The sequence below is a fragment of the Macadamia integrifolia genome, chromosome 2 (genome assembly GCF_013358625.1).
Source record: "Macadamia integrifolia cultivar HAES 741 chromosome 2, SCU_Mint_v3, whole genome shotgun sequence".
NCBI classification, from domain to species: domain Eukaryota; kingdom Viridiplantae; phylum Streptophyta; class Magnoliopsida; order Proteales; family Proteaceae; genus Macadamia; species Macadamia integrifolia.
Window position 1 is genome coordinate 21484555 of NC_056558.1, and position 27662 is coordinate 21512216.

The window sequence follows — 27662 nt, forward strand, 5'->3', positions numbered from 1 at the left end:
CACGAAACGGGTTACCTACTCCTAATGGTCAAAGGGAGCCCTAGCATTCTGAATTCATTTAATTCAAAATGAATCGAATCTCCCTAGGTAAGATTTGAACCTATGGGGGGGGGGTGTCCCTGGATATATGAGGTTTTGTATCTGTTTTAATATATCCATTGCATAAAACATCAGTCAATACTGAAAAAATAAACTGCTTTTTAGTTTGAGTCTTTTGGGTTGGGATTTTTGATGCCTTATTGATTCTGATCTCAGGTCTAGCATCAGTGACAGTGGCATTGGGATTATCTGCAATGTGTTCCCCGAAACTCTATCAAGATTTCTCCTCGCGTTTTGTCCTAATATTACCTCAAGTAATCTTCTACTCATACTCCCAGTCTCCATAGATGCCATGGTTCTGCATTCTTCCTATCTTTAGTTTTTTATTGCTCTGATCATCTTGTCCTCATGTCCCAGGTGGAATCCAATTTGCGGCAGCACAATTGCCCCTCTTGGAACTCATGGACTGTGGGATGACTATATGTGATCCCGGTTCTCAAACTCTAAACTCTGCATATGGGTCTGATTATGCTAACAATAGTTGTGAACCCAACCATCCACAGAGAACACCCAACAGCAAGCTTCCCCATATTTTCCAGAAGCTGATAATAAAACATGGACGGTTGAAGAAACTCAGCCTTTGGGGTTGTTCTGGTTTAGATGTGAGAGCTTGGTCCAAAGAAAAAAAAAATGAACTTTCTTTTCCTACTTTTGGGTGGTAGTTACTAACTTTCAAATTCTTGGACTTAAATTGCAGGCCTTATATCTCAACTGCCAAGAGCTTAATGATCTGAATCTAAATTCCTGTACAAACTTGCTTCCTGGTATGTCATGAGAAGTTCTTACTGTAGCTTAAGCACTTTTTAAATGCTGTTTTGATTTTAAGTTTTCATAGGATCTGTATGTTGTATGTTCTTTGCAGAGAAATTGTTACTTCAGTGTCCGAGTTTGCGGAGTGTACATGCTTTGGGATGCCAAGAGATGCTGATTGGAGCAATTCAGAACCAGGTAACAGTCTTCTCTTTCTAGATTTTTATTTTTGTTTAGCCATTTTAGGCATCTAAATTTAAACAGTCAGCTAAGCCTTGGATCAGGAACCAGACCTAATTTCAGAACTCAAGTATATATACTTGTGGTTTTCTGTAATTAGTCTTCTGATTGGATGTCAGCCTGAAGCAACTTTCTCTTTTCTTTTAAACTGGCTATGAACTTAATGAAGTTCAACTGCTTCACGAGCTAGCATATTTCTTACAAGTTATTTCATTATGTCTTGCAGGTGTATAAAGAGTCTGTTGATGAGGACTATTTTCCATGCAAACGCTTGGCAGCAAGTGGTTCTAAGAGGGTCCGAGTTCCACATTTATTTACTCCACAGGTAGGACTACATTTATTTGATAAATCGTTTATCTTTTGAAAACTAAAACTATTCTAAAAGCAATTTTTAGTTGCAGCTGGTTAATGAGAAGACAAGGAAGGTTTTGAGACCACGATGTGCGGTGCTCCTGGACTAACCAGCATTACCCCCCCCCCCCCCAATGTCTAGTCTTTTAGGGCTTGTGCCCCCGAAATATTTGAATAGCTTGTAACCAATTTAGGCTGATGTCCAAAGTGAAATCTATAAAGAATGTTCACCTTATAGTTTGCCCTGGATCAATGCCAAAATTTTTAGCGAATAAAAAAGAAAATATCATTTTCATTCTGTTTAGTTTGTTTTTCAGTTTCCACCAACTACTTGAACAAGCTATAGTAATTGGCTTTTAAAACAGGAGTACTGTATTACTAACTTCCTCACAATGCACAGGTTTTTTATGTATTGGAATATGTGACCATTTCTAAGCTTATTAGATTACTTTACCAGAAGTAGCCTTTGGGCTGGGGTTACAATACCCTTAATGTGGATATAGAAGCAATGACTGGCCATTTGTGCAATTGCTTATTATTTTCTGGGTGTTTGTTACTGACAGTTTGGATCCATGCCATGAACTTGTCCATGCCATGAACTTCCTGTCTAGTGAATGGAAAAAGAAAAAAAAAATCTTTATCATTCTGTTTAAGCTGTTATTTTTGGCTTCTTACTGACCCTTAAAGCTTATGCTTCCTCTTCCAAAACTGTTCTGAAATTTGTAATCTGAAGCCTGCATCATAAAAATCTATTAGGCTTTTGAATAAACCATCCATTTACTGCAGGGGAAAAAATGCCTTGTTGAAGGCCCTCTCAATCTTGCTCGTTTCTCCCTCCCTCTCTTGCCTTCTCTCTTCCTCTTCCTTGCCCCTCCTTTTTTCTGAAACTCTACTCTCTCCAATTCTTTCTTTCCCCTCTCCACGGCTTTCCTTTGATTTGCTATCCCACCTGTTTTTGCCACTCATTTCTCTCTCTCTCTCCCTCCCCCGCAACAAACATATTTGGAGTTTAAAGTTATATGCCTTTGGTTAGATTGTTATGTTATATTATTATTTAAGGAAAAGGATGGGTAATCTAGTGGGTTACTAAGAATAAATTGTGCTAACGTTTATTGGCCATTATTAAAGAGGTAGCTTTAATAATAATTAAAAATAAAAAAATAAAAAAAGGAGGGTGGTTATATCGTAGGGGTTAGAGGATTTTGCTTCTCGACGAGAAGAAATGAAAAGATTGAATAAAGAAACAAAACACATTAAAATATGGAAATAAGTAATAGGGCGAAGGCTCTTATTAAGGGTATTGTAACCCTAGCCCAAAGGCCCCTATATGGAACAAAGTTTTTTGTCTACTAGAGGCCCTTACGCCGCAGACACAGGAGGTGCACAATGAACACCATGTCCCTCCTAGCAACGTGTGCCCTCATCTTTGGGTGCATGAGTCTCTTGCGGACAAAAAACACTTGCCCTATATATATAGTTTCTTATTGACACATCTCAAGAGGTCATGTAATTTGGTATTATGCAGGGGGTGTCTCTCTAATAGTGGCATTCTTTAGGGGGTGGCATTGTAAATTACCCAAAAAATTACTCACTTCTTTGTTCTAGATGCCGCACTAAACCTTTTACTATTTTGCCCCATTGAAATAGTAAAAAGCAGTTGTAATGGCTGGAGCAAAAAGGAGCCTACTCTTCATGGAAAGTAAAGGCTTTGGGATGAAGAGCACAATTATTTAGGGTTATATGAGGTTAAGTGAGGATAATTTTGGTATTTATAAAAAAATATACTAACTGACATCAGCATTTGAGATATATTCTTTAACTGCCATTGATGGCAGGAGATGTAAACAATATTTGGTGTTATATAGTGGGTGTCTCTCTAATTAAAATATTATCTAGGGGACGTTGTAAATTACCCTGTAAAATGTTTTTTTTTTTTTTGGTGGAAACCCTACAAAAAGTTGACACCTTATTTTAAACTAATTCCATATGTTTTTGTTGTCTTGGAGATGTCATACAATGGTTTACAAATTTATTTCTTTGTTTTATTTTCCTGGATTTCTCAAATTTACTATGGGATTCATAATATCCCCAATTTCCGTTCTATTTTTACTTACTTTTCGTAGTGTTGAGTCGTTTATCAACACAGCTAGACCGCCAGTCAATCCGCATCGGCAAGCCACTTGTGCACAAAGCCACAAGGCAGAGTTCACCTTCACCACTTCGCTGTGCGACTACGAGGTTGGCGCTGCACAGAGAGAGAGAGAGAGAATAGAGCCTTCTCGAGTTCGAGGTTGGGGCTGGGGGAGAGAGAATGAGAGTAGAGCCTTCTCGAGTTGTTAGTTGTGGAATTGAATACAAATATGCGAAGTTTGAATCTGGGGAAGCTGGTTTTCTGTTCTTGTCTTCTTCACATCAACCCGACCTTTTGTCTTCAAATCCTCCCAATGAAGCAGAAGCAGAAGCAAGAAATCCCTCTCTGCTCACATCCTGGAAACCCTAAACCTGCAACTGAACGATGTCGCCGAAACGACCTACAACTGCTGCTACGCCACCACACCCGAGGAGAAAAGGCGCCGGAATCAGAGCGTGGCTCGTCGTGTCGAATTCAGGAAACTCTCATGTGGAAGAGGTGGGGAAGCACTCGATCATGCGGCGAACTGGGCTTCCAGCTCGTGATATGAGAATTCTTGATCCTGGGCTGTCGTATCCATCGACGATTCTTGGGAGAGAGAGGGCGATTGTTGTCAATTTGGAGCATATTAAGGCAATCATCACTGCTTCTGAGGTTTTGGTGCTGAACTCCAAGGATCCCTGGGTTGTTCCCTTCATTCGTGATCTTGAATCTCGACTCTGTAATTTCAATGAGAAGGCAAGTGAGGGAAGGGACGGTGATACTGCAAAGGAGGTTAATGGGGTATTGGGACCTAAATCTCCTGAGACTGATCAGAATTACCCTTTGCTCCGTCAGTTCTCTCTGAGCCCTGAAATAGGGATGGTTGAATCGAACGAGAATGGTAGTCCTATGGCTTCAGGGGACAAGCAATTGACGGGAGGCCCCAAGGTGTTACCTTTCGAGTTCTGTGTTCTTGAAATTTGCCTTGAATCTGCTTGCAGGAGCCTTGAAGCTGAGGTGCGTGCTTCACCTTCCATAACTTCTCTTTGATTAGTGGTTTGTTTTGTTTTTGTTTGTTTTTTTGTAGAAGTTTGTTTTGTTCATTTTGATTGCACAAGTTGATTGTTTTCTAACTAAAGGCATAAGAGACTGATGGATTCAATAAATTGAAGGTCAGAAACTGAAATATATGCTCATCATACATTGGCACCCTGATCTGATGGTCCTAGGGGTGGCAAAAATGAGACCGGACTGAACTGAACCAAAACTGACTGGCCAAACTCCTTGTCAGTTCGGTATTGGTTTTGGTCTTTAGAAACTGTTATAAGACTGAAACCGACTGGATTGACCCGAAAAAGCTAAAAACCCAATAAAACTGATAAAATTCAATATTTTTGCTACAATTTTTCTTTTTTACATATGAAAAACCGAAACCGAACTGTTAAGGGATCATTAAAAAAAAACCAAAAATGAATCAAACTCACTGGACTAATAACTATTGTAGACCGAACACCTTATCTGTCTGGTTTCGGTCTGGCCCAATATATGCAAAAGACCAATTGAAACTGGACCAACCATTTGACACATAACAGGGGTGTCAAATGTCTTGAACTGGAGCCTGGAGGGTAGAAATGATGGGTGAAGAAATATTATTCTTACCCCACCCCAGCCTGGGGAGGAATGAAAGGTTCTGCTTGGAAGGGAGTGAAGTCAAATTCATTGGTAAAGTGAAGTGGAATGAAAAAGGAAGTATAAGGAAAGAAAAAAATTCCGTTGGGGGGGGTGTTCGGTTGGAAGTGAAGTTGATGTAAAGTGGTATGAATACATGTGGGGCCCACATAATAGAGAAAATAGGATTTAGAAAAAAGTTTCAATTGTGTTCATGTAGGAAGTATAAAGTAGCCAATGTAGGTGAAATATTATCAAATAAGACAAAAAGGGGCCCACAAAAATTTGCATGACATTTGAACTTAAGGAAATTCATTTTGAGCATAAACTGTGCTGATTTTGCTTCACATATGGCTATCTTCTTTCATGCACTTCCATTTGTTTTGCCTCATTTCTATATATGAATGACAATTTTATTTTACTTCAAATCCAACCAAATGGAGCATTAGCTTTCATAGGGAGTGGGGTTAGCTGGACAGGTGGACCCACAATTGTTGGTGGCACTGGTGTCATAAATGCTTCTTGTGAACTTAGCTGGGACTTGGGATCTTGACCAAATGAAAAAGAAATGAATGTTTGAAATTTTAGTCCAAAAGGCTCTCAAATATGGTAAATAGTTTCCTCTGTTTTTCTGACATAAAGGATCAATATTTTGATGGTTGAAAATAATTGGAAAAAAAAAATAATAATCACACGGTAGGCAATAAGATTGAAAAGGAAAAAAATTAGAGAGGATTTTTTTAATTTTTTTTTAGATTAATGGAGCTCAATTAGAATGAAAAATCAGAAGGAAAAAAAGGAAGGTATTAGATTTGAGATGTTGAATGTGACATGTTAGCCTCTTCTTCTCCTTTTTTTATTTTTCTTTTCTCCTTCTGTGTCATATAAAGAAAATAATCCTTGAGAGGAAGTGAATCTCATTAAGTATAGGGATTGATATGGCAGGAATAGTGGGAATACTTGTTTTACGTTATTTATATTCAATATTCAATCCTTTTGTATTATATGGCAGACATTTTTTTTGGGGGGTGGGGGCAGAGTTCAGCTGGGGTTGGTTGCTCCCTGCCATCTGGCTCCACCAAGTCTGGCGACCAAGGTATTACAATACTGGAGAATTGGATGAGGGTTTGTACTTTGGATCATTTACTTATTTTCTTCATGCATTTTCCATATTTTTGGAAGAGAGAAATGGAGCTGCTATATAATTAATAGAGGGGCCATATCATGCACCAGATTTCACAATGTAAAATGGGTTATAAAAAACATAAGTTTGAAAAAAAATTCATAGTGAAATCTAAGAGGTGCAACTTTGAGCAGTATAATGTACAAATGGGATAAGAATGCAAGTTTGAAATATTGTGCTGCAACATGATGTTCCAAGAGGGATTGTCAACTCAAGGATGGTAAAGGAGTTAGAGGTTGTAATTGTACTATATAATATTTTTACTTTGATCCGCATGTTGATTTGGTGCCCACATTGGAGCTTTGCTAGAAAGTAGTGCTCACACATTTGGAAAGATGTTTCCCCCCCTTATAATTTCCGAAATATTGGTGGTAGGTTTCTAAGTAATTCCAGAATCCACCACATGCATACATTAAATTTTTCCATATTGGCAGTGCACACCTAAAAGCGCCTTGCCGCGTTAGGATATATATATTTATTTTAATTAATTTTTAATTTTAACCATATAAGAAGCCTTTTTTTGGGATCAATACTTGCATTTTAATGGAAGTTGTGACCCTTCCATTCATGACTTTAATTATGCATGAAAATAAGATTACATTGTGACCTAGTGGTTGTGGGTTTGAGTTGGGAAACAGCCTCTCCACGAAGCAGGGGTAAAACTGCATATATGACCCTCCCCAGACCCTGCAGTGGCAGGAGCCTTGTGCACTGGGTACCCCCCCTTTTTAGTAGATTACAGTACTTAGATTATTATCTCAAGGCAGAAGCTTTTCTAGGTGGGCACATCTGAAAAGGTTGTCCAGGTGGGAGGATGATGTGGCAATCCCAACTGTTAAAAATATAGTAAGTGGTCTGGATTGGTTACTTGTCTAATTTTGTGCTCAAATTCAATCAAATGCCTTCAATTTATGTATGGCCTATATTTATCAGCTGCCCTTTGTTTGGCATGCAACCTCTCTATAGTAATAATTGGATAATTACCTGACAGAAACAAAGATTACTATCCCACCTGTTAAAGTGTTGTTACAATGTGAGGTTGTATAGGAGTTGTGGATCCCTATTGGACCCTCTAACTGAGTCACTAATTTAGTCACATGTATTATCAGTATTAGAAGTGAGCAGCACTCATGATAGGGGGTCTGTCCCTATCATGAGCGAGGTTAGTTAGATTTGGTTTGGGTTGTTTTTTGTAGTTTCCTATTAGACTTATCTTTAGTAGTCCTGTTAGACTAATGATTCCTTGTTGCATTGTACATCTGATTTCTATTTTGACAATATAAGTAAAAGCTTGATCAGCGATAGAACACACACAAGTTCTATCGCTGAACCTCTTCTCTCTCTCTCCGTCTTTTCTCCTGGTTTATTCCCTATGAATGTTAATTTTCCATAATAAATGAATATAGTGTTAATGATATGTTCTAGGCTTTATGGATTAGCTTCTAGACTCTTCTATTTTATCTTTTTTAATGAAATACTTATTTCGTAATAATCCTCTTGTTTGTTTGTTTATTTATTTGTATTAGACCTCTACACTGGAGAAAGAGGCATATCCAGCTTTAGATGAATTGACCTCTAAAACCAGCACTTATAATCTGCAACGCGTTCGACACATAAAGAGTCGGCTAGTTGCAGTATATGGGCGTGTTCAGAAGGTGAGAATGATGTTTCTTTTGTGGTTAATAATAACTGTACCATGCTGGATGAATAACATGCGATGCCTGAAGTACCTTGCATTTTAGATTAAATGTATATACATATAAATAAAAAGAAATCCACTTCATGGTCCAACCGGAAAAGCTTATCTGGTCGGTTATGTAATTCTGCTATATGGAAAGATGATATTGTGACTCCAACCATGGGATGAAATCTATGAAACTCAACTTGATTTCAATCAAATACCTTCCCATGTATGCCTATGCATCCATTTATTTTCAGCTCTCCATCTCTTGGCATGCACCCTCCTGTAGTTCTCTCTGAGACCTGGACTTTCACAGATTTATTTTGCCACTTGCGAACTCCAATTTGTCTGAAACTTGACAATTGGGTCTGGTACCTTGAGTTCTACCTATCCACAAAATTTGGACTACATACGACATGCCTTATAACAGATTTTGGGTTGACCCTATAAGCTTATCTGGTAATAAGGGGAGGTGATTTTTCAAAGAATTGTTTTTGAGATTGCCAGGTCGTGTGCTACCCATTTAGTAATCCATCTGGACCATTGATTTGCTAAAACTTAAAACCACATCTCCGTCCTCTCGGACAAATCCCTGGTGAGTTTTGCTGGAAATACTCATTAAACCTTGACATGTTAAACTGTAAAGCTTGAAACCTTGATCTGTAAACCTTAAATCGTGAACCTGAAACCTTAAACCATGAAATCCTAACCTTAAACCATAAAACCTAAACCTGAAACTTAGGATGGAAGAACCCCAACGTTAGCTAGCTCCATGAACCATGAACTGTCGCTGTGAAAAGATCACTGGAGTGACCTTTTTACCCCTCCAATATTCAGGTAGTGACTGAATGAAGCGAGCCATTGCATCCGTGAACATACTTTACTAGTGTTAAGTTTCTAATGATGCATATGTTATTTCTATTTACTTATATGCATGCACATGTACAGTGCCATTGCTATATTTTATTTTTATGATTAAGTTTGTCGCTGTTGTTGGAAAAGTTAGATTTTCCATCTGAGTCTGGCTATTTAATTTAGACTGGTGGTGCTATTCCCATTTTTTGACAAATACCTATGCATGGAACTACTATTAGGTTTCAAAACATTTCCTATACTTTGAGGTGTAATGGTTTTCCTAGCTCTCTTATACTATTGTCATGTTTTTCAGGTGAGAGATGAACTTGAAAATTTATTGGATGATGATATGGACATGGCAGAGATGTATTTGACTGATAAACTCTCCCTTCTACAATTTGAAGAAAGTGGTTTAAAAGATGAATTAGACAAAGATTACAATGACTTTGAATCGGATGATGAATGGTTAGTTTTTTCATTTTGATATTGTATATGTTCATTTTACTTGATAAAGCTAATCAAGTTGTTGTTGTATGCATTTCTTCCAATTAGTATAGCATACTGTGCTTATTTAGTTTTCTGATTCCAAAATGAGAAATTTCTCAAACAGATTGTTTGGATTAAAAAATACAGACTTTGTGGCAGAGCATATCTGCTGACATCCATTACTTTCCTTTTGCCGCCCTTTATTTTTTATTAGATCCATGTAGCCAACCCCATTTAGTTGGGATAAGGCTGAGTTGTTGTTGTTGTTGTTTTATAAAAGGTAATTGTTATATGAGAAATTGGTTATATTGGAGTGATTTGTTTCACACATTTGGTTGTTTAATACATCTGGTACTATAAGATATGATACTTTTGGAACTTCTGAAGAAAACATAATTAGTTCTGTTTAAGAAAACAATTGCTTCACTGGTGCATATGAAGGGATTGAAGTGTCTTTTTAGGTTCACAAAATTTCTAGTACCTTGGACAGGTTGCTACCTTTTTAATGTTGGCAGCTTCTTGTTAGTGCTTAAATTACTTACAGTTTTAAATAAGTATAATTAACTTATTAGCTTTGTCAGAGGGTTGTTTGTTGTTGCCAAGTGATGGAATTGAACCAGATATGTGTAAATGTAGGGTTAAGCTTAAGCTGTCGAGCAACACTTTGCATTTTGTTTTAGACGTGTGGGGTAGGAGAGATAACTAACTATAGATTTTATGGATGATGGAATTCATACATGGGCATGGCTTTTGTTTTGAACATTGTCTTTAAAGACTATCCAGGGATTTCAAGTAGTATTCCTTATCCAGTCTTGTTTTGTTCTCCCAACAAATGCTCTCTCTTTCAATGACAAGAATACCATTTTATTCTTTTACTATGAATATTTGATATTTATAGAAGATAAAAGATCCACCAACTCCAATAATATTCTTTATTCAGTCCTTTTTTTTTTTTTTTTTTTTTGGATAGGTAGGAGTCCAGTCTTCTTTGATTCCCTAACTAAATGCTCAGATGTTTGCTTTTACTTAATTGAAAAGTTATAACCCCCAATTTCGCTACCCTGATTGGAGAAAAGCTCATATTTTCTCATTGTAAATACTTGATTCCTAGATATGGACATATGGTAACCTTTCTGTTATGTGAGTATCACATTGTTTTGATTCTTTAGTGTTTGACCATCGTTTAATAATATCCTATCTGTTTTTTGGAGCATAATCTGGAAGACGGATATTTGATCAAAGTTGAGATATTTTCTTTGGGGAAGTTTTGCATGTGCTCTTAAGGAAAATAGATATGCTAGGAGGCTGGATGGTGTTTCTGAATCAATTCTATACTTAACTTTGGTGGTGGTGACAACATGCTTGAACCACCTGGTCCATGTTTACTGTTACATTAAGAATAGATTGCTTTTTATTGTCTTCTTTTTCAGAATAGATGAGTTGGGCTTGCGAGAGTTTTCAGTCCCAATTTATAGATACAACTCAACTCAACTCAACCCAACCCAACTCAGCCTTACCCAACTAAATGAAGTCAGCTCATGGTAGACCCAATCCATAGATGACCCTGATATATCTTCTGGTGGTTGAGCTAATATTTTTTGTTGTGTAAGGAAATCTTGTAATGTAACTCTTTTTTGAGAAGCACCCTATTGATCCATCTGTTACAGTATCAAAGGCCTCATTGGATTTTATGGAGTTTGACGCAAAGATGAAGTCTAGGTAATGTGCATCAAAATCTCAATTTTGACAAATAGTTGGATGGTCAGCAGGCTTCTTCACCCTTTTTTGTCAATGAACATTTATTGTCACACCTATAAAAGAAAAAGGAATATGGATTGCCATGGTTTTTGGATTAAAGTTTCAAATGAGCAGATAGTGATGTTATTAATCAATCATCACTCATCAGGTGGCTCCTTTATTGGAAGAAAATCCAGAAATAGAAAATTCATTAAGTTATTTGAATATATGCTTGGTGCTATTAAGGTTGTTAGGAGTTGGCTTTGTGTCTTATAGATGCTGAATCCTTACTGTCTGCTCCCTTGCTGTGTGTCTTCAGTCCTTTCTAATATTAGAGGTTTAGCTCTTAACTTCTCTTTTTTTTGTGGCTCAATTTCATTTCTTTCTCCCTTGGAGACAATTTAGTTGCCCATCAGTTGGCTGTCTTATTGATCCTGAATCCTGCTTGTCCGCTTCCTTGCTGTGTGTCTTCAGTCCTTTCTAATATTAGAGGTCTAGCTCTTAAATTCTCTTGTTTGAGGTCAAATTCATTGTCTTGAATACATTTTTCTTGCCAATCTGATGGCCGGGTGCTTCATCCTTTGATATTTTGAATATATGGTTTATTTTCGTGTCCTACTATTTCTTTTTATTCCACCTCTTCCCATATCAGAGTGTCATTGTAATTTTTACTCTTTCACTGATTAACACATTCACTTTTTTTGTCCAAAGGGGGAGGGGTTGGGGAGAAGACAAAAACTGCAGTTTCTTGAAAAAAAAAAAAAAAAAAAATAAAAAAATCTAGTACATGATATTTAGTCCAATGAATATTGAGCAGTCTTCCTCAGTCCCTTCTGGTGAGCCAATTTGCACTTCGATCAGTTCTTCTTCTCTATTATTGTTCATCATTTTCTATTTAGCTTCTGTCACAATTGGAGTGTGGCTTGAATTTTAAGTGAACATGTTAGACGGTTTCCAATTTGGAAATGGCTTGTGCAGAACCGGTGACCATGTTGAGGCTTTCTTAGGTTGTGGCACTGGCATAACATTGAAAGCGTCACAAATTGTAAGGGATGGCCAGATTAGTTGTGTCAAATATGTCACTTCTGCATCCTATAATATTTTTCTCTTATTTGAAATCATGTTGTGGGACCTTAGCTGGGTTGAGTAAAAATACACAGCTCTTCAAGTTGTACTTAGTAGATACGTAGTAAGATATAGTGATATCATAAGAGTCTTCATTCCTGTAAATACCCTCTGGATCTCATGGATTTTGATAAGTAGTGTCGATGAGGTCCAGGAATTTATATTAGTGTCATATTTGAGTCTAGATGTGAGATGTCCTTCAGATGCCTCATGGGCATTGAGGGGAATTTTAAGGTTCCTCCTATTCTGAGAGAAATAGTTTGCTTAAATGTGGATGATGGTTCAACAATTTGAATATGGAATGATTTGATATGATAGGTCCCAAATTTTGGTTTCCAGATAATGTGCAATATCTTGAAAGAAGGAGCGAGGAGATTGAATAATAGTTTACTGAGATATATTTGCCATCCAGTGTCTGCGAGAGTGTTACTTAAATAAAATTGTACATGGTCTGCTCAATGGATAAATGGATTTGCATAAAAACAAGGAAAGGGCATTTTACAATTAAGTCAGCTGCCAACCAACTCCACTCATATAATCATTCTATTACAGAAGCAGGCATGATGGATTTGAATTCATCTTTGGGCTCGGTTATTTCAGGTTGCCATTATAGAAGATGAGGTCACATTGGAAATTAATATGGCAGTTTTCACTTCTCCTGAGGCATAAAAACGTTTAGTGCAAATGTTAATTGGAATATCCTACCTACAAAATATAAATCGTTTTGAGAGATGGATTCGAAAAGTAATTCTCTTTTTGTGAAAGGGGAATCATACTCCAATTCATCTGTTTACATGATGTAACTGGTCGAACATGTATGACAACAGCTTTATTGGTTGGTTGAGACGAAACAAATATCAAAGTTTTTGCTCAGTGGTTAATTTAGCGAGACCAAGGTAACTTGTATGTCATTGAATTTGCATGACAATAATAATCACCCTTAAGAAATGAAATTGGGATTGATTTCAGTGGGTGTACTAATTGTTTTCTCTATATGGCATGCAAAAAATAAAAAATTATATAGGATAAAACAACTGAGCCCCTTTTACAATGTTAAAAAGGATTCATCAGTGGATGTCTTATGTTGTACCTCTAGGTTTTAGTGAAATGTAGTGAATGTTTCAGTTTTTTGTCCGGTATCCTTGTCCATTGCCTTTTACCATTTCTCTAAGCAACGGCCCATGCAAGATTTATACTCCCCAACCAACCCCCCACCCCCCAAAAAAAAAAAAAAAAAAAAAAAAAATGGAGAGAAAAGTCCTTCTGAAGATTTATCAGTTTTTTTTCCCCCTACTTTTTGTCTTTTCTATTTCGAGAATAAGAAAGTTCTATAGTAGTAATAGCTCCTAGGAGGGAATGCCCTTCATTGCTAATAGGTGAAGATGGGATTTGGTTCCATGTATGGGCTATGAACCCCAGACAGAGCAATCTGACTAGGGGTATTTCTTTTAGGTAAAACCTCTCCGTTTCTTTTTATATGCATTGTAGGTTTCATATGAAGTTTCTTTGAATATGCATCATAGATTGATGTAGTCCTGTTGTTGATTCTTTTTACTTTCAGTAATGAAGAGTTAAGGAGCGACTATAGCAGCAGCAGTGGAAAAGTTACTGGGTTTAAGCCAAATATTCAGGAGTTGGAGATGCTGTTAGAAGCTTACTTTGTACAGATAGGAGGAACCTTAAACAAATTGTCAACAGTATGTTGTCCTTTCATTTTATCCTTTATATGTTATTTGGTTGTTTCTGTGGAAGATCTTCTTACTATGTTACTTTTTAACTTTGAAAGTATGATTTATTCTGATAGTTTTTGTTGACCTTAAAATGCACAAATGGTAATATTTCTTATTGATGATTAGTGGTAGTGGAAGAGAGCTCTGACATTTAAAAGGTCGTAAGGTGGAAGGCCCATTCAAGCTGGTATGCCTGCTCCAAGTTAATTCCCTTAAAAATGTACAGCTCTTCTAGATGGCATAAGCCAGTACAGAAAAGAGTAGCAGACAAAATATGTAGTTCTTCAATGGGCCTTGGGGCCTAATAGTAGTGTCACGTAGGGTTGGTTTCATATTTTGTAAGGAATGTTAGTGTAAGATGAAGAAAGAAATTGGTACTAAAATTTTTTGCAAGCCATTGGAAACATAATTTAATAGAACAAAATAGTTATACTCAGGCATGTGCTTTCCAGTTATTTCCCAATTCCCTAGTTGCCTACTATTGGCTCTAGAAGATGTTTTTGTCCTCACTTCTTTGAAGTATTATTTGTTGTATTAGTTTAGGACTCACTTTGTACCGCTGCTTATGAATAGGGACTTAGTATGAACAAAATGGGACATGAGATGACTAGTGTGGCTAATGGTAAAAAAGAACTCGTGTAGGTGAGCCCATTTTGTTGACTGGTTGAGCTGTACTCTTTATCTGGTTCAACCTTGATGTCCAGCGGATCGCAATTTTAAACTTCATCATTTTTTGCTAACCACATGGTTTCTCATTTTTAGAATCAAGTGAGAACTTACAGGGCCTGCCACTAAACAGTAATAGTTCTTGATTCTCTCATGAATAACAAGAGTCTCATTTTCATCAGACATCAGATGAATTTACAGATGCACTGATTTGGTGGATAGTGACATGGGAAGATTTCTATCTACTTTTATTGGAAAATCTAGAATCCAGACAGATTCTCATTATTTCCAGTAATTCTATTTGTCTATTATAATGCAAATATGCAATTTAAAAGTCCTGCTTTTTTTCTTTTTCTTTTTCTTTTTCTTATGTTGACACTCTTGATCATTAGAATTTTTTTTTTTGTCTTTTCCTATTACAGAATGCATAATTGTCGTTCTAATTTTGTCTTCTGTTTCTTTGAAGTTGAGGGAGTACGTGGATGACACTGAAGATTATATCAATATCATGTTGGATGACAAACAGAATCAGCTTCTGCAGATGGGAGTCATGTTGAGTACCGCAACTTTGCTATTTACTGCAGGTGTTGTCGTTGTCGGTGTATTTGGCATGAACATAAAAATTTCTCTCTTCAACACCGGAATGCCACAATTTTTGGAGACCAACATTGGTGTCGTTGGAGGTATTGTGGTTTTGTATTTGTCAGCTTTCTACTGGGGTAAACAAAAGGGGCTGCTTGATTGATGAGATTCTCCACAATAGTAAACTTCAAGTGCTCAATTTATCAAAATCTGAGATACACTCATGTATCCCTCATGCATAGAATGGTCTATAAGAAAGAATGTAATCATTGTGTGTGTATAGTTTAAGATTTTATAGTGTAACAGTAGTTATGTTCTTGTGCAACTTTAATAAATTACTCAAGCGCAAATAATTGTATTGCATAGTGTATGACATTTCCTCTCTGTATGACTGTATCGGAACTGTACCTAATGCTGTTAGTACTCTTGAAAAGAGATAATAACATCGCTTGCTAGGAGAAAGGCAAGAAAGTTATCATCAATGAATTGCCGCGGTCACCTTGTTCGAGCCACTAACAGATTCTACTTCATGTTATAGTAGTATGGATCATGGTTTTTTATCAATCAGAAGATATGTTGACCATCAGAAAATTAAATTATTGGAAGTTTGATAGTTTTTGTTACTTGGTGTGGCAAATATGGACTGAACTGCTCTTGCAATTGATAAAGCAATTTTTAAAGGGGAGTCAGCTATTATAAGATGAGACTTCTTTAAAGAGACTAAATCATTGGATGATTTCCTTTTTAGCTTTCAGAAAGAAATCTCTCTATTGAAGTTAACATGGAGGACTATTAGTACAGTTGGTCTCTGATAATCAAATATATATATATATATATATATATTTTTTTTTCTGTGTTGATTAAAAATATATTTTCAGTAATCAACTAGGTTTTCCCAACTTTGTATTATAGCAACTTGATTGTTCTTGTCACCAAACCAAAATAAGCCTCATTATTATTGAGACTTTTGTAAGTTACATATTCTCTTTTCAAAAATATAACCTGATCAATACAACCAATGGGTGTTATGATCATTGTAGGTTGCAAACATAAAGTAAAGGCTCCCTTAACAAGAAGTAACTAAAATTATAAAAGATGTTATTTTTTATTTTATATTCATCTTCCATTGATGGAGTTTTTTCATAATTTTACTAGAATTTGGAATCAAAATTTGAACAACTTTACTTACTTTGGGCTAAAATTTGGCTATTGAGACGTGTGTGGTGTGGGGTCTTCTAAAACACGGACTAACCCATGTATTGTCATGTCGCAAATACTAAAGCATTATACTTCACTATGCATAGTGACACCTAGGAAGACCCTCTAAAAATTGGATCGAAATCTGATGGGTTGGTTGATCTATCTTTGGGTTACCGGGGTTAACTTTGATTAAATCTGATGATCTTACACATACGGAGTTTGACCGAGTTGGTTTGACTCAGGCTGTGTGAGGGATTCGAGACCAAGTCCAAGACTATTTGTTTCGAAATAGAATCAAAATCGATGGAGACGATCCCTATACCCAATCCCTATACCCGATTCCAAATATTAAAACCATCTCTCAACAGAATTTTGAATAAGAAACTTTTGTGAATCTCAAATGATGTAATCACAAGAATAGACAAGTGAAAGACTAAAAATACATAAACATGCTTCAGTTAGCTGAGTCTGACCTGCCCATTTTCCTTCGCGTTTCATATGAAAGCTCAACTTACATATTAAATTTAAAATTTTTCTTTAGAAATGTTTAAATTTTTTTCAGTTTTCCCTTGTTCAAACGGATTTGAGCTGCGAGCCCTTTAGAATTAAGAACAGAACATTTGGTGGCATCCTCATTTCAAGATCTGATTTTTCGATTCAAAAAACCCCAAACCCCCAAAGATTGATTCTCACTTTCAAACCACTGATGATAGTTAGACTCATGACTCATCCCAAGATGACATTGTCCAATTAAAATCAACAGATGGTCATATACTTATCATCACTGATGGTAGCTTTTTGAAGCATTACAAGGAAGCTGGATGGGCATCTCGTCTTCTTTTTTATGTATTAAAAAGTTTTTATTAATAGTTAGATTAAAAAAAAAAAAAAAATTAATATTGTTGACATGAAGAACGCTTGCACTTCAAAGGGTTTGGCCAATGAACTCCAAGGTTGGACTGTTTTGCTGTCTGATCACTTCCTCATCTGCCTAGAACCTGGTGTGGCAAATATGCCCCTGGTTCCTATATAGGCCAAGGTGATCTGGGTTTAAGGATTTATTTCCAAGCATAGATTCATCTCTTGGAGAGCTATCATTGGAACCCTTCCAACCAGGCTTTCTTTCGTTGGTGGTCCATTAATATCTCTAATTGTTGTCTCTGTTGGATTGCCATCAAGATGTGGATTATTATTTATTTTGGATAGCGTGTACCTACAGCAAGACACAATGGATACGAAAGATGTCTCTGATGTGTAGTGTGTACGTGCGCGGGTAGCATTCTCTCACCTTTTTTTTTTCCCTATCCTTATCCTTCCTCTAAGAAAATTTGGGGGATGTTCTTTCCGAGTGTTGGTATCTCACTAGGTCGATTGGCGGGTCTTTTGATCAACAATAGGGCTGAGTGCTATCCCATTTCAAAGGGAAATCAATTTTTGATATATTAGCCATTTAGCTTTTTGTGCAGTATTTTATCATATCTAGGGAGACTCCCTCCTACATGACCTATCATCAGATTTGATCAGATTTGGTCTGCTATTGTTTTTTATGTTTGTCAGAAAGCTCTCACTAACTTATTACCTTGTTATGATAATTTGAGAAATTGGTTTATTGCTAGGTCTTGGGATATCCCAGAGCATCCCATAAAATTAACCTTCCATGTTTTCATTTTTGTTATTTCTTCCTCTCCCTCTGTTTGAGTTTGTTTGATTTGTTGAACAGTTGCTCATGGTGATCTCGTAGGCTTCTAGCTAGGGTGGCATTTGTTGGGGGGAGGGGGCTCTCCCTTCCCCTATAGTATTTTTTTTTTCCATATATTTTAACATTCGGATCTTGGACCATTTTTTCCAAATAATTCGAACCCAGGATCCGTTTTTGGAAGCATTGGTACCAATCAACTCCAACTTGACATGGTAGACTTGTAGACATCCTTTATCCATATGTGTAGCTAAGATAGCTTATCTTATCAGGAAAAAGGTAGCTAAGATAAATTGCTTCCTATTAGCTTCTTGAAGTTTATCTGGCACCGAAAGAGTAATCAATTATATACATATAAAGGGCCATCTTCCCTTTCCATCCTTTCCATTTCTTGCATCTAAGACTGAGCCATCACCTTTCATGCATGAGTACGTGTTACCTAATCTATGAATGAATATGAAAAAGTGCAATAGGCTCTATGTTGCAATGAGCTTTTATCCTTTTATTTTTTGTATAACTTATAATCTCATTAAATTATATATAAAATTATCTAAAAATATTTAAGATGAGAAATTGATAAACAAGTAACCATCATGCCTTAATTATGGATTGGATATATACTTGAAGTTACGATGTTGAAATGGAAGAGTGTAAAATTAGGAAGGATAAATTAAGGAATGATCATATAAGAGTAGGTTTGGGAGTAGCTCCCATACATGATGAGTTACGAGAAAGTTGTTTAAAGTGACATTACCACATTCAACGGATGCCTTTTGGATGCTTCGGTACAAAAGAGTGATTTGATTCAGATAAGTGATATAAAAAAGTTAAGGGTAAATCTAAAATGATCTTAGGAGAAGTGATGAAGAAAGACATTCAAATTTAAACATTTTATCAAGTACGATGCCAAATAGAGCTAATTGGATAACAAAGATTCATGTAACTAACCCCATTTAATTTAGATATTTATGAAAATTTATTTTTATTTCATATGAATCAATCACAATCACAAATGTATTTTTTTTTTTAAAGTGAAAGACAAGAACCATCAATTTCTTTGAGATTGAATGTACTTGAAGTGAAAGGAGAAAGGAAAGGAGGAAGAAACAGGGAAAGAATAAGATTTGTGGGAGGCCAACCAAGGTGTCCCTCACCCATCTCATGTTCAATAGCTACCTATCCTTCTTGTTTTACTTCAAAAGTTAAATGGACCATTCAACCTGCATAGGTGCAGTCTGACAAAACAATGTGCCTAACCAATTTTTTTTTTTTTGGGTAGAAATGTGCCTAACCAATTAAAAGCAGGTTTTTTTTTGGGCTGTGTTTTTAGCTTTTCTTAGAATGAATGTAATAAGGATATCTCATATATATTCCAAGAGGTATCTTTGTGAGTTGATTTTAGTTTAGATCACCTTCTCTTGATTCGCTGAAATCTCTCTCTCTCTCTCTCTCTCTCTCTGTTTTCAAAATAAGAATACAAATAGTTAAAAAATATAGAAAAGTTCTACTACGAACTAAGAAATCAAATACAAGATAATAAGGGATTTGATATATCTCTGGGTCTCTTAGGATTCACTCATCCATGAGGAATCATGAACAATAACGACTCGTGACATCATGTTACCATCATAATTCTCTTATGTTGCAAAAAAAAACTTGTTCTCAAAGTTTGAAAACGACCATAATTTCCCCGAGAGACAAATTGATATGGATAGACCTTCTATTGCGCTTCGTCCAGCAATGTAGGAACATGCTTACCTTAAGAATCAAAACTTGTTTCGATATCAAGTTAATACAGCTCAAAATTAACTAGAATAATGAAAGAAATAGAGAAGAAAGGAAGACTGTTTTTGTTATGGGAAAAAGAAGGTTTCTAGGTCATCTGGCCTCATAATTTAGTCATGTGGATGCCAGCGTAGGGCCAACGGGAGTGTGCATATTGACATCCAATATGAGCAGGGTGGTCATTTCAACCTTTCTGTACTGTTTGATTGCAGGGGCCAAGAGAAGCGATCCCTCACCATTTTATAATATTAATGAAAAAGTCAAATACAAGATAACAAGGGCGAGGGAGAATACTCAACTCTACAATTCTTGGGGAATCACCCACTCAATTTGGGACCCTCTCCCACTAGAGGATCTCAAACTCACAGCATGTGGTTCATAATGACACACCCGCAAGTGAAAAGTATAATTAATTCTCCTCTACAAAACAGAGAGGGTAGGTAGGTGGGGAGAAAGTTTTGAGAGTGTGTTAGAGAGAGAGAGAGAGAGAGAGAGAGAGAGAGATTTGGAGATGGGACACATACCCTACACGGCTACACACATACCCATGATGGGCACTTTGAAAGCTCGCAGAATTGGATATGGGACACATACCCTACATCCAAACCCATGATATATACATTTTGGTAGCTCACTATAGAATCACTTACTCTAACTGAACTACCTAACATGTTTGTTAATATAATGTGAAAATAGCAGGCACATGAATGAAGCTCATTGAAAGTAAAGAAATTAAAGAAAGAAAGAGATGCATAAAGTGGGTAGACAAAAGAATTAATGTTGCTTCTAGAATTTAATTTTTCAAAGAATTGAAACTACTTTTTTTGTTTCTCCAATTCATGTTATTGATTAGCTTCATTGACAGTGGACTGGGTACCACCCTTTGTGTCTTCACATGTGATGATATTACATGACTACATAAAAAGAGAGGACCTTTAATGTTCAGCTTTTTTATATCCATTATGGAAGAATTGGGTCCATCTAATAGGACTACAGATTTTGAGCCAGATCCCACAAATCTAATTGAATTGGGCCCATGTCTTTCCACTCACAATTTGATGACTAAGTTTCATGTCTCCTGCAGGTCCTTGTCTTCTCATGGATTAAGTTAGTCATGGTCTATCAAACACCTCAAGTTGCTATCTTATATTTTTTTGTTCATTGATCTTGGTTGGGTTCAAATTGCCTCATTTTGAAGGTATTTCGGACCAAGTGTTTTCAATTGCGTAGATTTTCTTCGTGAAATATTGCAACATGTTGGTCACAAGTTCAAAACTTGAAAATAACTTCTTCTACGAAGCAGGGGGTAAGGCTATGTACATTTGCCCCTTCCAGACCCTATAGTAGTTGGAGCCAGCATTGGGTTGCTCATTTTTTATCTTCTATCTTTTATGCATTTCTATACAGGCCTAAGCCATTTTGCGGAAGCCAGCCTTATGTATCATTTGGGAAAAAGACCTTTATCTAGAAGCTAGCATGACCTTTTTTTTTTTTTCGCTAACGACGGGTATCCAGGCTTTTGGCTTGACTAATCCCGTGGGCCTATACTGACCTCACAACCGCATGGATCGGGTCATACCAGTGTTGAATGAGAGCCATTCAACTTTTATTGAAAGCAGTGAAGAGCACTAAACACCCCATGTGAGTGGCCCAATGTGTGCCTAGTGGGAGTCGAACTCAAGACGTTTGAGTTTACGACTCATACCAAGTTCGTTGCTCACCAACTGCGCTGCCCCCTTGGGTTAGCTAGCATGACCTATATCCGCATTCTCATGTGTCTATTTCTCTCCTTCCCATGTGAAAAGACATTTGTCCCTTATTTTAGCGATGAGAGAGATAGACACAGGGACCGTTGGCAGAGGCCGGGCTCCTAGTCAAAGAACCACTTCCATATTATTTTTTTCCTTTGGGACTTCTCGCCCCTTTCTTCTTTGAATCATTACCTAGTTAAGTGGACAATTTTATCTCACGGATATTGAATTAATTGGTAAAGAAAAGTTAGCCATATAACATATAGTCCTAAAAGAACTTGAAAAGGGGTGAGAAAAGATTGTTCGGTTTGGTGGATTTTATCTAGACTGATTGATGGTTTGGCTTATCGATCTAATTGAGTTGTCCGTTAGAGTCTTCTAATGGGGAAGATGATGATTCAAGAAATTTGATTAAGTGTTGTGTCTTCCATGCAGTGGAGCCTTCAAAGAGAAAGTGAAGTACATTTTCCCCAACAAAGTAGAGAGGAGTCTATAAAAAAGAGATATCTTCCAAGAGAGAGAGAGAGAGAGAGAGAGACTTAGTTGCAATAATTAGGTTAATTATCATTATACTAAAAAAGATACAAATGGCTTTCCATTGGCCAAAATAAATATGACTTTAGATAGAGTTAGATGATGCAATAGGATTGACTTAGTTGCAATAATTAGGTTAATTATCATTATACTTTCTTCTTTTGGTTTCCCTTTTTCCTTTTGGCTGCTTTTTAGGGATGAGCTAATTAAGTTTTAATTAGTTGAGTTGATCAGCTAATCTTGATCCTGGATGTTTGGATTTCGGGTCGGGTTTCCAAGCCCATTTAGATAGACAGTATGAATGGTCTTTCTTCTTGTTGACATGTTGTGTCGTTATCTGCCAACCGAATCTAAACGTATTGTGAGTTGTCCATTAGTGGTCCGGAGGTGGGAATGGTCCATACATGTATGGGTAGTAGAACCAACAAGAAAGACAAATCACTCCACACCCACCTTCCACCTTCCCAAAGTCACATTCAGATACTATTTTAGTTGGGTTTTGGGAGGTGGGAGACCTATCTACTAAATGAACAAGGCTTACCATTGGTTGTGCAAGCTTGCCTTTGTGGTACTACTGAATGGAATTGAATAAGACGCTCCTCTTCCCCCCCCCCCCCCCCCCCCCCACCCAACCCACTTCCCTAATAGTAAAAATTACTTGCCTTGTAGTTGTTCATTTCCCTTATGATAATGGATAAGTGAGTAACCCCAAAAGGGTTTGGTCCATTGCTGATTTGTAATGAATAAAGTATCTCAGAAAACGTTTTATCAGGGTTTGATTCCTTTTGGCACCACCCTTGCTTCTTCCTTAGAGCTACCACTTTCTTTAGAATTGAAATGACTTGTGAGGAACGGAAGAACTGTTCCCCTTCAAAGGATGTGGGGACACGTTCTATTGAAAAAATAATGAATGAGTGAGTTATTAGAGAATGTTAGAGTATGATGTCTTGTATTATGCCTTTTACATTTGTAGACAGATTCCGATGAGCCATTAAGAGGTTTGGAGGAATGGATCCACCTTGCCCCTTTATCTTCATTAATGGGAAATTGATGAATCAGCGGTTCCATGGTAGGGATTGGGGGATGACAGTCTGGAGGAAATCTTTTTTAGGACTATATGAGTATTTCGGTAAACAAACTATATAGAGTTAAACTAAACTATATAGAGTTTCATTAGAAATTTGTAGTGAGAGTTCTTTCTCTGTAATCAATGTATGAGAAGTGTGAGGATGAACGATAAGCAGATCTCGTCTCATCGTGGATATAAGCAATTTTATTGAACCATGTAAACTTGATTTCTCCAAAGAAGAAAATACTTTAATTCTTGAGAGTGAGAGAGAGAGGTCTGATTGAAGTGACCTAGCCTTTGAGATGGAAACCTATTTTGTTAAAATATTTTGGCGGCCATTGGATGGAAGTTGAAAAACAAAAAGCAATACAAATAAGTGACCAAGAACCATGGTCAACAAATTGCTTGATAGGTTTATGTCTCTCCATGAGAAGTTGGTCTGATTAAAGTCACCTAGCCATTGAGATGGAAGGTTATTTTGTTAAATATTTTGGTGGCCATTGGATGAAAGTTGAAAAACTAAAAGGCAATACAAAAAACTGTTCTGAAAAGTGAACCAGACCCATGGTCAACAAGTTGCTTGATAGGTTTATGTATTTCTATGAGAAGTTGGTCTGATTAAAGTGACCTAGCCATTGACAAGGAACCCTATTTTGTCAAAAGATTTTGGTGCCATTGTATGAAAGTTAAAAAACGAAAAGCAATACAAAATAGTATTCTGAAAAGTGAACCAGACCTATGGTCAACAACTTTTAATTGATTGGTTCATCCATACAAAAGAAAAAGTTGGATAGACTCACATAATTAAATTGATCAAACAAGACTTTGTTTGAGCCAATATTGGTATAAATAATTTTAATTTTGAAGATCAAAACCTAACTCATTAAAGAGAAATATTTCCAAAATTGAAAATAACTCAAGCCCCATTCCAAGGATTTTTAACAATCAAATATGTTGAGTCTTCCATTTCTGTTATTATTTTCTTAATTAGCTAGTTTGTGAAGGTACAATTGATTGGAAATTTACTTTACTCCACAAACCCTAATATACATATTTCTTTCCATTTTTTTTTTTTTTTTAATTTTCCATTTTTTTAAAATATTAATATATTACAAATATTTCAACAATTTGAGATAGTGATGCAACCAATTAGAAAGCTAACAATGCACAATTGCACGATGGAGTTGGAGTAGATGGTGGAACTCTTCTAATTTTCCATAATAATTTCTAGCTTTAACAGTTCCAATGAAACCCAACAAAGGAATGGGTGTGGAAAGCTTCAGTGTCCCTTCTTATATGTCTTTTTATTATTCCATGGTCCTCCTCTTCGTCAGAACCCTTATCCAACCTTTACTGACCTTAACTCCCTCCACCTTACCACCAGTGTGACACACGTTTGCCTTGCTAGACCTTTTCCATCGGATAAGTTGGAACATGTGACCAATTCGCTTTCGCCACCTCATTGCAGCCTGTGGTTTTGCATGTTCTACAATGCTTTTGACCACTCTTGGTTCCTTCTTCGACTTTTCAGTGCTGTAAGCCATGTTCATGAGGGGTCCAAGGGGAGGAACCTTATTACAACTTGTACCTTTGTCCCATGAGGCAACACCATTATTTTCAAATCTGATAGATATAAAAGAATCTGCAAGATATAGAGAGAGAAACTTGAAAATGATCATTATAAAAGAAGAAAAATAGTGAGGTGGAGGAAAGGAAAAACTTAGACCAGTGTAGAAGGCAGCATGATAACATTTGTTTTGTGCTTTTTGTTCATGAGAACAAAAAAAGAACAAAAAAAGAAAAGAATAGAAATACGTTTGTTAATGCCGGTTCATTAATTGTTTCTGGGAACGAATCTATTGTCAAGAAATGCTAAAAGTTGAAAATCGAGAAACAAAAATTTGGAACTTCTCAGTTTCATAAACCTAAGGGAGAAATTGGGGGGAAGGGTAACAAGTCGAGTCCGACACTTTCTACCCTTCTAAGCAAATGTCTTCTCTACATTACCAAATGCGTTTTTTTGTCCAAAAATTTGGCCTAGAAACACTAATACCAAATTTTTTTTCGAGAATAAAAACATGACCTAGTAACAGAAATATTATCATGCAGGCCCTATGTTAATGTAGTGATAGTTTATGGTGCAAGAGTGTTATTCTTAATTTCTTCAGTATTTGTTGAATTTCTTGTTAGAGGAATTAATGAGAATGGAATAGATCAGATGGTTCCAAACACCAAAAGCCAATCAGAAATGGCATCAGGTAATGAGTATGATTGTGCTTAGTCTTCACTCAATTGGCACTACTCAAACTACATTTCTTGCTATCAAATCTATGACCACTCAATTATGGTTTTGCCTGGTGGTAGTTGATAGGTGGGTTACCTTTTTTTTTTTTATATTATTTTTCACCCTCTCACAAAGTAGTTGGTAGAATAGTTCCTTGTTATCTACTGAAGCAATTACTTCTGATTAAAACAAAGAAGGATCTTCAGAAATGGAACCTCATTTCCAGGAGTCTCAGCTTATAAGAATTTCTGTGATGGAGGATATTCACAACATCTTTTTCCATGGATCAGAGAATTTATAAAGAGAAACCCAATTATAGTATGAAGTCCTATAGTATTAACTTGTGTATCTATTCTGAATTGAAAGAACAGGATTGGAATACTTACCTTCTTGGCTTGTTGAGGTATCATGGTCGGAGAGATCTGATTTCCGGTGCCGGAATTCGAGGCGATGGAGGATGGATCCCAAATCAAATATCCTTGGTAAGGTGATAGAAGGCTTCTTGGTGTGGACACTGCGAGTTTTCTTTGTGGCTTTTAGTCCTTGTTTTGCAGCCAAGATGAGAAGTCTCTCTTTCAAGCAAATGGCACATACCCCTACAACCACTTCCTTGGGATGGAAGTAGCAGAAAGAGTTATCTTCTGCGTACTCATTCATGTTGAAAAAGGCAAGACTAAGGTTAAGAGAAAGAAGAATAGAAGAATAAAGGAAGAGAAGATTGGTGCAAACGTGTGGGTGTGTAGGCATTAAACTGCATAATATATATGACCCTCTCTATGCATGGCCCACCAGATTTATCTATCTAACTAACCTGATTGGTGGGTGGGTGGGTGAGACCAGAACATCTGAGGACCTTTACTGCTTCATTAGTAGAGCGTTTTCATCTGTATACCATCCATTCATATGGCAGAGAAGAGCATCCTGAGGGTATTTCTATAAAAAATTATACAATTACATTTCTAATCTATGCAATATTTCAACTTATTTCTTTCCTTCGTTTTCATCTATATTGGGGGGTTGTCAAGAATTCGATATCTCATTTCTCCTTTCATAAAATCCATTTGTTATCCTGAAGATGTTCACGGGGATAATAGATTGGATATTCTAGGACAAGAGGAAGGACCCATCTTCTATAATTTTAATATTATCAAAATACCCTTAAAAAGGGTTAATTGGATAAAATTAAGCGAAATTTCCTCGAAGAAATTCAGAAATTCAGAAATTCATGCACTAAATCTATTTTACTATAAAATATCCATTACTTAGAGATTGTGCAAATATGGCTTGATGTGGCCTTTTTGTTTTTTAATCGTGTGGATCTCACACTTAAAATAATTTTTTGCCGGATTTTTTTTTTTTTTTTTTTGGCCAAAAGGTCGCAGGACGTGGGTGAAAATTAGTATATAGGACGTTATCAAATTCACCCGTTGATTTAGTTAAATCTCAGTCATTGATCATTTTTCTCTCAATTGAGCGACTATTACGGTTTTTATCTTAAAACTCATGCTCAGCACCCCATATGACCTTGTTTCCCACTCCACGTGCTACCTCCCTTTCTTCCTACCATACTTCCTCTTTCCATCCCTACGACGATCCTTTGGCCCCTTATCCCTGATGGGGCAATGGTGTGGGGCAACCGACATCCCTCATGGGGGCCATCAATCTCTACAACAAAGTAGTTTGGTTCCCTAAGATCACAACCATTGGAGTTTCTTTCCTTGTTTCCTTAGCCTACTAAGCAAAAAATCTAATATTGGAGTCGTTTCCTCTCTTTGAAAGATGTCATGGAAACCATTTTAGGCAGTCGGTGCACAAGGCTATGGAACCTGAGAATGTCGAGAGATCCCAACATTCGTACCTTACCGTTGAACCAAGACATTAAGGAAAGGACAAATATTTGATTTTTCTATTAAGGCTCTACAAGCACTCAAACAAAGAAAAACACCATGGTGGAGTAAGGCTCTAAAACATGTGGCTTTTATTCTATAAATCTAAGCAAAACAGATCATGTTACTCTGGCTTCCGGAGAGAGGGAAAGAGATACAGCCACATCAGTGGAAGTGACCCATGTGGCGAA

The 27662-nt window shown here is 36.7% G+C and overlaps 3 protein-coding genes across 3 annotated transcripts in view; 2 read left to right on the plus strand and 1 right to left on the minus strand.

The window, feature by feature from the left end:
• The window catches only part of LOC122061451 (F-box/LRR-repeat protein 17-like), a 6874-nt gene extending 5136 nt beyond the window's left edge, over positions 1-1738 (plus strand). The window contains exons 6-11 of the mRNA XM_042624714.1: positions 256-353; positions 457-701; positions 797-863; positions 962-1047; positions 1316-1414; positions 1491-1738. Of these exons, the coding sequence (XP_042480648.1) occupies positions 256-353; positions 457-701; positions 797-863; positions 962-1047; positions 1316-1414; positions 1491-1550 (655 nt within the window). The 3' untranslated portion in view covers positions 1551-1738. The remainder of the gene's footprint in view (positions 1-255; positions 354-456; positions 702-796; positions 864-961; positions 1048-1315; positions 1415-1490) is intronic.
• A 1700-nt stretch (positions 1739-3438) lies between these two features.
• LOC122061486 (magnesium transporter MRS2-F-like) lies at positions 3439-15778 on the plus strand. The gene is made up of 5 exons (XM_042624757.1): positions 3439-4570; positions 7931-8059; positions 9254-9405; positions 13850-13985; positions 15151-15778. The coding sequence occupies exons 1-5, from the start codon at positions 3956-3958 to the stop codon at positions 15427-15429; spliced, it is 1311 nt and encodes a 436-aa protein (XP_042480691.1). The 5' UTR covers positions 3439-3955; the 3' UTR covers positions 15430-15778.
• An 8672-nt stretch (positions 15779-24450) lies between these two features.
• On the minus strand, positions 24451-26324 carry LOC122060017. Its single transcript, XM_042623144.1, has 2 exons — positions 25972-26324; positions 24451-24943 (listed from the first exon to the last, which is right to left on the minus strand). The coding sequence occupies exons 1-2, from the start codon at positions 26240-26242 to the stop codon at positions 24609-24611; spliced, it is 606 nt and encodes a 201-aa protein (XP_042479078.1). The 5' UTR covers positions 26243-26324; the 3' UTR covers positions 24451-24608.
• Between the last annotated feature and the right edge of the window lie 1338 nt (positions 26325-27662).